The 13,586-nt window shown below is 40.6% G+C and overlaps 1 protein-coding gene across 1 annotated transcript in view; it reads right to left on the bottom strand.

Moving 5' to 3' along the window:
* The window catches only part of Pdfr (Pigment-dispersing factor receptor), a 32,597-nt gene that overhangs the window by 5,191 nt on the left and 13,820 nt on the right, over positions 1–13,586 (bottom strand). Inside the window, exons 3-11 of the mRNA XM_078186978.1 lie at positions 11,706–11,866; positions 9,693–9,796; positions 8,365–8,509; positions 7,793–7,895; positions 6,468–6,588; positions 5,788–5,857; positions 5,415–5,500; positions 4,749–4,929; positions 2,733–2,847 (exon numbers count right to left, since the gene is read on the bottom strand). Of these exons, the coding sequence (XP_078043104.1) occupies positions 2,733–2,847; positions 4,749–4,929; positions 5,415–5,500; positions 5,788–5,857; positions 6,468–6,588; positions 7,793–7,895; positions 8,365–8,509; positions 9,693–9,796; positions 11,706–11,866 (1,086 nt within the window). The remainder of the gene's footprint in view (positions 1–2,732; positions 2,848–4,748; positions 4,930–5,414; positions 5,501–5,787; positions 5,858–6,467; positions 6,589–7,792; positions 7,896–8,364; positions 8,510–9,692; positions 9,797–11,705; positions 11,867–13,586) is intronic.

Raw genomic sequence — 13,586 nt, 5'->3', positions numbered from 1 at the left:
GTCTCCCTCGGACAACAACGCTTAAAAAGCTCATGGTATCACCGGCTCAACGATTCTCTTATTAATTACGAAAATCTCTTTGTAACAAATTATTCAGTCGTAATTTGAAGAACGATTCGCTCAAAAATAAAATGTCTATATCAACATCGATGCCCTAGTAAAATAAATAAAAAGTTTCAAGAAGATCAGTGCAGTGGATTGTTCAAAAATAAATTGGCAAAGGTTGTCTAGTTCGAGCATCTTCATGCTAGCCTCGACTCGGGAGAATCGTGCGCCCTCTGATGGATTGCGATACGTTCGACGCCCCCCCTGAAGGAAATTTTCGAGCATGCTGCATTTCATCAAGTTCCTTTTCTGCGACTTAATCTTTTTTTGTACGATACAGTATGTGGGGCAGGTCGAAGATCGTCGAGAGAGCCGCAATTTAGGCGCCGGTGCTCCCTGAAAGGTTACGCGGCATTCGCTCCGGTCGCCTAAATTGCATGCAAAATCGATCCCATCCCGGCAAGAAATCCATCTCAGCCGACGGCGGTGGTTTCCCGGACTTGAAGAGCACCTCGCGGAGTGCTCGGGCTTTCATTAATTTGATTGAACTCGGCCCGAAACCGCGCGGCGCCGCTTTAGCGACAACCCCCCAGCCGGTGTTCCGGAGTACATTTTCCGACCTTGTTTTAAAAATAATTTGCCGCACTGAATTTCGTAGCGGAACATACGGGAGAGAGGTCTGCAGCGAACCGTGAAGCAGAGTGATCCGATTTCGGGATCCCGATCAAACGCGAGATGATTTGATGCACGTGATTCGGCTCGAAAGGGCAAAGGTGGAACGCGAACGATAAGGGCCGCTCCTGAGACATCGAGACCCACTGTCGATCAAATATGGTATTAACTTCCCCATGCACTCCTCCCCCTCGTCCTTTCGACTGATTGTTTTCTACGGTTTTATGCCTTCAAGGGATTTTTCTCTGTTTTATTAAACTCTGCGACTGGCAGCCGATGCGAGGAGAGTCCCAAGGAATCGATAGCAATCCAATGGAGTCGTGGAAATTCGATGCGGGTTTCATTTCAGCATGTTTGTGATTCGCGGAACAATTTCTCAGTGTTCAATTGACCGTCGAGAAATTGATTAGGGTCCAATGGATCCTTGACAAATTTTGCACGGGTCCAATAAGCTGCTGAAAGATTGCGCTTGACCAGTGTACCCTTGGGAAATTTCGTATGAGGACGATGTGGATCCTAGGAAAATTTTGTATGCGATCAATGGACCGTAGGAAAATGTCTAAGAGAGACATAGACTGCTGGAAAATATTTTAAGAGAGCGATGGACATATGGGAAATTTTGTATCAGATTAATGGAACTCTGGAAAATTTTTGTACGAGATCGATGGATCTTAGGAAAATTTCCAAGAGTCCAATAGACTCCAGGAAAATTTTGTATGATGCTAATAGACTTCTGGAAAATTTTTAAGAATCTAATGGACGGCAGGAAAACTTTATACGGAACCTATGGATCCTAGAGAAAGGTTTAGGAAACGGATGGACTCCAGGAAAACTTTGTACGGGTCCAAAGACCCTCTGAAAAAATCATGACAGCCCTATGGAACCCTGGAAACACTGTGACAGTCCAATGGACTTCTGGAAAACATTGTACGAGTCGTATAAAGTCCGGGAAACCTTGACGCAGTCTAAAATTTGTATGCAGGATAATTAACCGATTATCGACGATGTTAACAATAATTACAGTACTAGCATTAATAACTAACCATTGCAAGCACTATCAATTTACGCTATACGTTCGTGCAATTTCTATATCATCTAACACCGTTCACCACGTTTCTTCCGGAATTGTTTAATGCCCTCATTTCGTGCAATTTCTCTTATCATTCACGTGCTACACTTTACGAAGCGTTTTAGCTGACAGATAACCAACGGTTTCTTCGAATAATAGCGGTTATTTTTCTAACGGAGTTTAATTAACACCGGTGATGGTGGTCACGTAATATTCAGTCGTATATACACGAACTCCTCCGGAGTTCCACGGGCGAATTATCAGACATGCTCGCGAACAAAGACGAACCCGGCTCGACTTGCACACGTGCCAACAATTTGGGACACGGTTCAAGAATTCAGCGCTGCCTACGCCACTGGCCGGGCAGGATCGAACTTCGAAACCGCAAAATTCGAAATCCAGCCATCCCGCGGAACCATTTTTTTTTTCATTGAGTTCGCACAGAATCGCGGCGCCTTGTCTTTCGCGGTTTAATTGCAATTAAAATACATTGAATTTTAATGAGGCTTTTCACGGTCCCGTTCGCGAACTTCCTTAATGAGTTAATATCGCGTTCGAAAGTCGAGGCACAGAAGGTTGGAATTAGGGGGGGAACAGTCGCGAGTACGATTTTTATTTCACGAGGAAACGCAACGGTGAGACGCTCGCCTGTTACTCATTTTTTTGTCAGACGTTCTCGTGGAATTTTGTATACTGGGTGGACGATAAGCACAGCTCAAATAACTCTTTCTCATTCAAATTTTACAAACTATTTGTATTGTTATTTTTCTGTGAGAGGTAAATTAAATTTTATTATTTTTACATTAGTCTATTAGTAAGAATGTTGTGAATTATTAGAATTGCATGATTTATGACCACAATATAAATAGTGAGCGTTTGGATATTGTGTAAAGCAAGAATGTTTTAATATTATATTGATTGCACAATGAATGTTATCGTCACTAACCTGATGCAATCCTTTGGGGTTGACAACCACTGAAAGTTGACTGTCTTCTTGCTTGCAGGTCAGTGCCTCTCAACGAGAGGTAAACCGAAATAGTTTTGTCCAAGGCCAGTCTCACCTGCAGGACAACCACTGGTCAGTGCACTTGCGTTCAACTCGGGACATCGTGTATTATTTAATTCAGTGTTTGATTTATAGAAATTGTTTGATTCGGTTGGAAGTAATTGGACGGAAGCCACAATATTTTCTACAAGTCCAATGGATCCTCAGAAAATTTCTAAACGTTCACTGGACACTCGGAAAATTTTCTACAAGTCATATGAACCCTCAGAAAATTTTCTTCAAGTTCAATGGACTCTCAGAAAATTTCTAAGGCCCATTAGGCTTCCAGAAATTTTTTTATAAATCCAAGGAACCCTCAGTAAATGTTCTACAAGTTCTACTAGACTCCCAGAAAATTTGTAAAGGTCCAATGGACTTTAAAAAATTGTTTACAAGTCTAATGGACCCTCAGCAAATGTTATACAAGTCCAATGGACTCCCAAGAAATTTTCTGCAAGTCTAATGGACCGTCAGGAAAATATTCAGCTTCATCTTCTGTCAAGTTACTAGGTCCAATAAAAATTGAAAAATTATTAGCAGCCCATAGGAAGGGTTGAAAATTTGCAATCGAGATGAAAACTATTCCCTCAGCCGAAAAATGTATTGAGAATCACTGGGCGATGAGGATACGCCGCCCAACCAATACGCCGCAACCGAGCTAACACAACGCGGCCCGATGCGAACCAATCTGCGAAAGAATTGGAACTGAGCATGGAACCTACTAATTTCCCCCCATCCTTCCGTTTTTCCAGCGTCACGGGCGCACGGTTATATTCGCACCGAGTGTTCTGTAAATGTTTACCCTAAACCAGGCCTGTGTTCTCCTCCGGTGCAATATGCGCCGGCAGTTCCGTTCATTTAACATTCAGACGGCAATCGTGGCTGTCATCACTAATTCAACTATCGCTTTGTTAATTTGCCTATAGCCCGGCTCCATTAAAATTGATATCTAACAGCGTTTAATTAGTCGCGGACTCTAATAGAAATGAGCTGCTGCGACGGAAACGAACTGCAATTAGAGGCCGTCGCGAACAGTAAAACGCAAGTTGCCCGGTAATAGGAGATTATTAAAAGGCAATTTCCTCGTGCGCCGAATGCGCTGCGTACACTTTGACGCGACCGTTTCCATCATGGCCTCGCGACTTCGACGCGCTACAACGCTGCCCAAGGTATTCCCAAGAGTGTATTGTTTATCCCGGCAATGTTTCCCATGCATAATGGATGATCGGGGCTCCACTTGATCATTCGCGCTGGACGCAATCACTGGCGAGCTGGTAATGGTTAAACGAGAAGCCGAGCGAGGTTACGTCAGGTGCGATACTAATTACAGACTTTTCAATTCGGTTCTAATCCAGCAAAATTAATGAACCTTTCGCCTCGAGTTTACCGGAAGCCAATATCGTCCTGCGAACCTTTTTATATTGTCGCAGGGGCGACGATGTGCCGGTAATAGTCGGATTACGGATTTTATTGTATTAAAATTAATAGATGAAATTTAAAAGACGAGGAAAATTCTAAAAGCGTAGCGTTCTTTTTACTTAGTACTTGTTCTCTATTATCCATTATTTATTCTATGCTATTTATTATTTATTCAATTTAATTAAATCGATTAAAGGAAGACTGAAATTCGTATCGGGCTCTTGTTTGCTGCGATTGGTAGGGAACATTTTAATTCTGCGTAGAGTCTAGTAATAACTTGGGAGAATGTTTTGTTAGTAGTATCAAGGTTATGTTAACACATTGGTGACCAGCAATTTTACGCTGAATCTATCTCATGCCACCGGCTGTTAACAGTTTGGGAATGTAAACACGAGTTAACTCGTGACCGGTCAACAACGTTTGGGAATGAAAACACGACTTAACTCGTGACCGGTCAACAATGTGTTAAGATTATGTTTTTAATGCGAACGCGCTCACCTCTCCGTTTAGGAAACAGTAGAGCGTCGCGATGAAGAGGCCCTGAAACGATTGCAGGAAATGAGTGGAGTAGGACCACAGCGCGAATTTTTTCACGTTGTGCAACGGGGCCTCGAACATGAACAATGCGTTCGTGAGGCCCAGTAGAGGTAGTAGCACCACGGCCGCCCTTACAGCTTTCCTGAAATTAAAGAGAAATCGTTACTTTATAGCGTTACTTTAAACACGTATTATTATACAGCGGTATCTCTCAGTTTGAAACAGTATTAAATGGTATGGTTAGACAAGACGATCGAAAGTACTCTGTTTAGAATATTTCGAAATTCTTAATTGGAAATTATTGACAATAATGCTTACGACGACCTCTCACTGTTAAATTAATATAAAACTGATACTTTGCATTTTTTGGGAATTTTTGACGACTCTGAAATATAAGAAAAAATATAATGTTGTATAATATAATATAATACACTATACCACACTATAATATAATATAACATAAATGTAAAAATAATTACTATTGCCTTGACCGTTTCAACATAAGATTATTTTCCAGCTTCCTCGAGTGAACAATCGAATGGTCTAAAGAAATATGAGCCCGGTCGCATTTTGCTATCTTGTCCGACCGTGCCATTTGTTAATTAATCCTGCGGCAAATTTACGTACAGGACTTGCTCGATCTCGCTGGTGTGACTCTGCCTCAGCTTCAAGACTAGCACCCTCAGGATGTTCAGCAGGAACAGAAAATTGAGCTGACAAGTTCGAAAAATTCCAGCGTTTAGACAGATCGTGTTCATGAAACGATCATTCGTAGGTAGAAATTATCGCGTTCCGCGGGAGTCGCGAGCCGTGAAAACGGATTTTAAATTAATAAATCAATTCGCGGGATGACGTTCACGAGGAAAAGGGTACGAGCGTTGAATTCCTGTCACTGATGGAAACAGACAGTGTCGGAATCGAGTGCCTCGGTTTCCCCGTTACATCGACGATATTATCGGGATTTCCCGTGATCTGGAAGATTTCGAAAACTTTTTCTCACCAATATCACCGCGAACCTAGGTCCCTCGAGGATCCAAAAGTAGGAAGACAAATTGTATCCGGACCAACATCTGGAAAACCTATCATTCGTCGTACCCGTGAGAAATGTTACCGCGATCTCTCGCGATATTCGTATATTCAATAAACACGCCGCGCGACGCCCGGGTTGACGGTGACCCGTCTACGCGACACAATTTTCCAGGGACCCAGCAGACACGTGGAAAATTCGTGAGAGTCCAATGCGCGCCGAGATATATGCCTAAGGTCGAACAGACAGCTGGGAGATTTTTGGAAGTTTGATGAACATTGGGAAAATTTGTTGCGAATATAATGAGTCCCAGGAAAATTTTGTACAAGACAAATGGACTCTAAGAACATTACTGACAGTATGATGGGCTTTGAAGTAATTTTGACAAGATTAATGGATCTTGGGAAAGATATCTGAGAGTCGAATGGATCTGAGGAAAATTGCTAATAAGATCAATGGATTATAGGAAAAAAAACGCTGAGAATCCTATGGACACCGAGGAAATTTCTGAGAGCCGAATGGGTTATCCATCTTTCCGGTGGGTTACCATGCAACTTCTGCAAATGGTTCTCCATAAACTGAGCGTCGTGCGAGGTGCGTTACAGTATTTATATCGCAGAAAAAAACGTGCGAATAAAGGAGACACTACTCACTTCGACCTTGGATGATAGTAGAACGCCGTGATGACTGCCCAGACGAGGGTCATCACGACCGGACATCCCCATCCGACGAACCGGTACATCCGGTAGTACGAGGTCTCTTGGAACACCGTCACTGCGACAAACAGAATTGACGAAACAAAAAACGAGCAAGTGGGTTCCGGGGGACGAAGACGCCTAACAATGGTGGGCATCTTTAATTCTAGCCGGAAACAGGTCGGAGATTCAGGAATTTTTAATCAAACCGGGAACGCTCCTCTGTACACTCCGAGGAAAAACTGGGTGTGTGCACGGAGCCGAGAAATGTTTAATTTTCGCATAGTTAAACGGACCTCGAACGTGCTCTCGCCGTTGGTAACCGCCCCTTCTTTGACTCCTGCCGTGGTTATAGCGATTTTGCTCTTCAACTTTCCGCCCGCCTTCTCTGCCAAATATTAGGCCAAACTAGTCGGCTAAGTATTCGCTCTGTTCTTTTTTTCTATTTGACGTTCGTGTCGCGCCGACAACTATCATGAGGTAGTTATTAAATCGATAAGTGATGGAAACTTGCAGGAGATGTACATTATAAATATTTAGATTAGTAAATAACTTGGAAATGCAACAGAGTATTTAGCTGAAGCTATTTTTTTTAAATTTTATTGCGATTAGCATGTTGGCGGTCTATATCACAGGTACTTGAATAAATAAATAAATTGGGAACGTAAGAATTAATATTGTACCAGTCGAAAATGTTTTAAGAAATTAATCTCCAATTTAGAGTATATTAAAATTCGATTGCCAGTAATATCTTGAAGATATACGTTATAAATATTTTTATAAATAAGTAAGAACATAATAGACAATTTTTTAGCAGTTCAAAAATGATTATAAAATCATAAAATTATACTGACATATTATTGCGATTAAAATCACGGATCAGTCTCGCGAAATACATTAATTTGAATAAATTAAGCAACCCCTGGCACGAGTCAATTCCAACGTGCGTATAATTTTTATTTGCATTCGCGAACAAATTAGCAAGATAATATAGCTCAGTAGCATGATCAATATTCATATAGCCTGAGCAACCTTCCACCGTTTATGTGCGCATAATAGTGCGTGGTCAGTGTCATGTAGGTTAGGAATAACATTAGTCCAGTTAATTAACGATGAATTCACAAAGGATTAACTTATTTCGAATAAAATTGTACCGTAATCTTAGAAAGAATTTATAAAAAGCAATGGCAGCGATAAATAATTTAATAACGAATAAAGAAGACTGTGTTCGCAAGTGTACTGTTTCAAAATAATTAATTGGTGGCCGTAATGCGATGACTCACCGGTGACCATGTTGTGGAGGAATAAGCCTTCTATGAACATCCACATGAACATCGCGGTTTTAGCGTACTCGAGAAGAGCGTAACTAGCCTCGCACAGGACAGGCTGTAAACGGAAAAGAAAGCATTTTTTTTAATATATAAATTTTCAATCAAGCAACATTCATCTTCGAAACACCTTCCTCAAATCTGTTACGTGCGATCATAAAAGGACCTCCATAAATATATTTGTGACTTTCGAAATCAAAACCCTATCCAGTTCAAATTTTTCAGGTAGGTAGTTTGAACAGTCCCGTTTATATAATAGCAGATAAAAAGTTTCTATCGCGACATGGCGTTGAAAAAATTCTGAAATATGCACCCGATTTAAACGTAACTCCCTCTCAGACCTAACATACGACTTTAACAAATATATTTGTAACTTTTATGAAAGCAATCCTATCATATTAAAATTTGCAATATATATATAGCTTAAAACATTCTTCTAACACAGTAAAAGAATAAAAAATTTCTGTCAACGCGTCAGACTGAGAAAATTCCGAAATAAACGCGCCGATATAAAATGTTTTACTCACGGTGTTGCCGATTCCCCTTTGGATGCCATAAGTCTTCCGCCTCAGTATTTCGATGTCTATGTACACGGTTAATCTAATGAGAACTTGAACGACCATGGCGACAAAGAGATTCTTGTGTATCCTGGTCCTAGTGTTCCGCAGGGATCTAAATTAAATCGGACAATGGAATATGAAATCCAATTAAACCGCGAACACCGAACGATTATCTGGTTAATGAAACCATTAGCGGTATCCAGAGTCGAGGAAACACGATATTTATGTGCAGCACGCTGCGAGCGAACGAGCCGAGGGGACGCGTCGACTTCTCGACGTGAAAATAGCAGTCGGCGTTTTGTCTCGAACGGCTGGCTACGATGACTTTACGCATTCGGAAATCTTTGACACCGTTAAAGTCTTCATTCCATTACCGTTGTGTCTTGGGACGAGATTAACCCAGTTCCATGGCACAAACAGAGTCCTTCATTTTTCCAGGTAAATCGCTTTTAGCTGCGACTCTATGTTTCTCCGTTCCGGGAAAGCAGGAAGATCTAATTTGATTTTCCAGGGAAACGAGGACTTTATGCATTAGTGTAACAGAGAATTTTACGGAGGCGCGCCCTCTTCGAAATTAAACCATGGCAAATATGTTTACGGAGGAGCTGTCTCAGTTTGAATGATATTAACTATACTCCAGCACGTCCAAATTTTGTTCTTATTTATTTGAATATATTGAAAGCAGCGTGTATGGTAGAAGTTATTTTTAATTATATTTTAACACTGTAATTTGTGCGATGTGTATGGTGGAATTTATTTTAACAGAGTAGTTTATGAAGCGTGCGTGGTAGAAATTATTTTTAATTTATTTAACGTGCTGAATGCGGTATTTATGGAAGTAGTTATTTTTAATTTATTTCACCGTACTAATTTGTGCAACACATGTGGTAGAATTTATTTTCAATTTATTTTAACGTACTAATTTGTGCGACACGTGTGTTAGAATTCATTTTAAACATTTCAACGCATCGATGTACAGAGCGTACGCGTTGAAATATATTTTACGGCACGAATTCCTACGGTGTACGTATAGTAAAATTTATTTCAGCACACTGACTTGTATAGCATGCGCGTTGAAAGTGATTTTAGTAATTTTAACGCACTAATTTATACCGGATATGTAAGTTAAAATATATAAAATATGCAAGATATATAAAATATATGAAACTTAAAAGATATATAAAATAAATAGATACACAAAATATAAAAAATATACATACACGCAATATAAATCAGTGCGCAAAAATAGAACTATTCCCGACAGCGTTGATCAAACAGGAAAATCCAAGACTGACCTAAACCGACAGAAGATGGCAAGGGAGGCGAGCAAGGCCACCAAAGAGACGCTCAGCCCGACGAACTCCAAGGTGCGCGTCTTTTCCGCGATGTCCATCTTCATCTGCAACAATAATTCGACGGGATCGTTGAATCACGTCCGCGAAACTTCCGCTTGTTGACGTACCAACGGCTGCGACACGTGCAGGGTGGTACAATTTGTCAGACGTAACGCGAGGCATGAAGTAAAAAGGAAAGAGAGCCTGATGATTTATGGCGGCCGAAGGGGGGGGGGTATACGGCGAATCGTGATATATCGTCGGAAGTTACATCTCTATCTGCGACGGCTACGGAAAAATTCATGAGTGACGCGATCAATCGACGTTTGCTGACGCAGAGAACCCGCTCCGAATTTAATTCGTATCAACAAATAAGAATTTTCTGTTTCGCGTGGACCCTCGCGAGGGGTACGCGAGGGGCGGACGGGGAGAGAGAGGCCTAATCGATTTCCCTCGCAAGTTAATTTCTTCCCATTTCTAAGCCGGGGAATCGATTTGGCCCACTTCCATCGCACTCGAAACTTTAACAGCAAAATTGTGAGCCGTCTATAGACGATGGCTCTGTCTTCGACCTCTTTTTCAACGGACCAGACATCTGTCATAAAAATAAAGAACGCCGAGCGTTGACGTTGATAAGGCAATCACGTGACAGGGGGAGTTGCGTGAGGTGGTACAACAATCGGAAAAGATTGTGGCAGCTGTGGACGATTTCTAAGACTCGCGGAAAAATTGTGGAAGCTAGGGGAACGGTATAGAACGCGTCAGAAAAAATTCTAGGGACTCGGAGGACGTTCTAGAGTCATGGAAAAAATTATAAGGGCAGAGGAAAAGTTGTAGGGACAAGGAAAAATGTTTGGGTCGCTGACGGCGACGGACACCGTGGATTTATGTTTGCGAAAATTGGTTTTACTTCGCCGCGGTGCGATCTATAAATTCATCACCGGTCGGTTAACTTTGTGATCAATTATGAAGATGATTGAGATGAAATATTGAAGATGATATAGTTTATGGGTCGGACTATCTGCTGCCGCAGACGCTACTCTATCATTTCACCCACGCGTCAGACAGAATTGTTTCGGAAGGCTCTTTTCTTAGAATGGCATTTTTGGGACCATTTTTCGACTTTGCGGAGTTCTAGGTAATTGAACAATTTTTTGTCGCGATTAAAAGTATGGACATCTTGTAGAGTGAAGTTTTCTCTTTCGACTGAGCTGAAAACAATTCAACAGCGATTTTTTCTTGCCATCCTGCGACAGTTTTTTTTTTTTAAGTTCGCCAGCTCATTAAGTCAGGTGTAAAGATTCGACAATGTTCAAAGGTGCGTAACTTTGTTAAAAAATATCGTAGGTGAATGAGTTTCAGCTCATTTTTAAGAGTATGAAATCTGCTTTTTAGTCGTGTAAGTTTTTTTTAAATTAGGCTTACTATCTTATTACTGTGTTGTTGTGACTCGCGACTTCGGTAACGATGTCCATTATTTGACCATTTCTCAACTTCACGGGGCTCTGAGAAGTTGAACTAATTTTTTTATTTATTGAAACCTAAAGCATCTTCAAGAACAAAGTCTCCTCTTTCCAACGAGTCTAAAAACATTGATTTTTCCTTTTTTTTATTGCCATTTTACGACCGTTTCAATCCGAACTTTAAAGCTCAAATCTAAAGTTTGACAAATCACAAGTCAGACTTCTGCATTTTGACAATTTTATAATTTCGTTAAAAAAAATCATAGAATCATCAATTTAGACTCATTTTAAAAAGCGCGGATCGTGCTTTCTATACGCCTAAATTATTTAGTCTTACGATTAACGCGTCACCGGATCCTAAACCACGTGTTTTTCCGGGCTGGTGAACAGTTTCGTCAAGATCCGGCGGACATCAAACGATCCAAATTAAGTTTGCCGATTAAGGTGGCCCGGGACAGGTAAATTGAAAGCTCATCTAAGTTCCGAAGCGTTCTAATCACTTGGTACTCACGTTGCCCTCGATGGTGTTCGTGTAAACTTTCCCGTGTAACCGCAGCATTTCCGGTGTCAGGCAGGTCGTGTAGTTCGCCCATCCGTGCGGCGAATCCTCGGCGCTGGTCCCATTCTGGCCCTCCCAGCGACCGTTGTAACCACACTTCTTCTCCACGGATTCTGTACAAACAACGAGCACAGGTCAGCCTCGAGTCCTTATGCGCCGTGTACAAGGGTTCACGGAGAGCTGGATCGATCTAGTTGAGGACACCTCGCGAGACGGACCTAAACTTCGCTATAAATCTCGGGACTCGTCGTAGAACTATCCTAACTCACGTGGAAATAATACGCGCAGCTTGGCAAAATAGATTTGTATTTATATGGCAGGGAGTAAATAAATGTCTTATTTATTAGAGATATTTAGATATTTTATACATTTCTGTGTGTATGTTTAATAATACAATATTTTATTTGACTGAAAGAATGTGCTTTTAAAAATGAAATATTTTATTTGTTCGATAGAATATGCTTTTAAAAAATTAAATATTTTATTTGCTCGAAAGAAATCGCTCGGAATATTTTGTTTGTTTAATTGATTATCGTGAAGCAAAATATGTGTTTTACGTTTAATCAGCCCTGGATTATACTCCGTATTATGCTTTGCACTATATTCTGGATTATAGCAGTCGAATGCTCTATTTATTAACATTTTTAAGCGAAGTACTATTTATTCTCGTAAATGTTTTATCCGAATTGTTTAAAATAATGTTTCGAATATTTTCTCTGTGAATATGGCTCAGTTCTCTTAATGAGCCAGGTACATTGTACACTAAATAATAATAATTTGCGACTGCTTCGAACTGTTTATACGTTTTTTAAACATGTATCGGCTTTATTTTGTTTAGCAGTGTCTTTTTAACCGAGTGTTTGCATCGTCTGCAATTTATATGGAAATTCTGGTCCACGGGTGTCGAGTTGTATTGGTCGCAGCGTGGGGGCATACTTGTTTCCGTAACGAGACAATTTTTCGTCGACGTCGAACGGTGTTTCTAGCGGAATTATTCAATAATTTCGAGGTGTTTCTTGGCAAAGTTTCTTAACAAAGAAAATGAAGCGATATTGCGGAGACAATGTGAATGTTTGACAAGATTCGTTTTTAATATAAGTAGATATTCTACTACAAATTACATTTCTCTTATCTTTTAATACTGATAATATTTAAAAAATACTATAGTATTAAGAAATAAAACAAGAATAAAATATTCTGAGTTCGTTATGACACCGTAGATACGATAACACCGTCATAAAAATACCGAATGTGCGCCTAAATTTTGGAGCCCATTTTTGATTGCATACATTCAAGTAAAGCAGATATAAATCTGCAAGAAAATCTAAAAATAAAAGCGTCGATTTCTTGAAAGACTCGCCTTAGAATAACCCGTTGAATGCTGTTTGAAAACGAACCGCGCCGAGAGACGTGTAATTTTCAAGGCAGCCCTCGCGATTCCGTATGAAACAGGATACATTTATCGTTCAATATTTGAGATAATGTTCTATCGACGACTGAATATCCGTGTCGTATTATTCCTCGTCGCTCGAGGTTTCAAAATATCGTTTCCACTCGTCAAACTGCAAACAGGGCTCTCTTGGTACCGTGTTCTCTTATTTCTTTATCGTGCCGGCGCCGTTTCGGACAGGCAGAGGCGCGGACGACGGAGGACACCGTCGATTACCATAAAATCGATTAACAAAGTAAACAGGAATTAATGAATTCAATTCGAGATTTCCGTTTTACATTATCGTTATGTAAATCGGTGTTTGGTTTCGTCGAGGCCCGCTTTTTCGTTCAGCCGGAAACAGGGCGCCTCCTCTGTATTCCGGGATTTACCGATCCGGAATT

The sequence above is a fragment of the Augochlora pura genome, chromosome 7 (genome assembly GCF_028453695.1).
Source record: "Augochlora pura isolate Apur16 chromosome 7, APUR_v2.2.1, whole genome shotgun sequence".
Lineage (NCBI taxonomy): Eukaryota > Metazoa > Arthropoda > Insecta > Hymenoptera > Halictidae > Augochlora > Augochlora pura.
The sequence above is the reverse complement of the archived record's forward strand: the minus strand, read 5'-3'. Positions and strand labels throughout refer to the sequence as shown.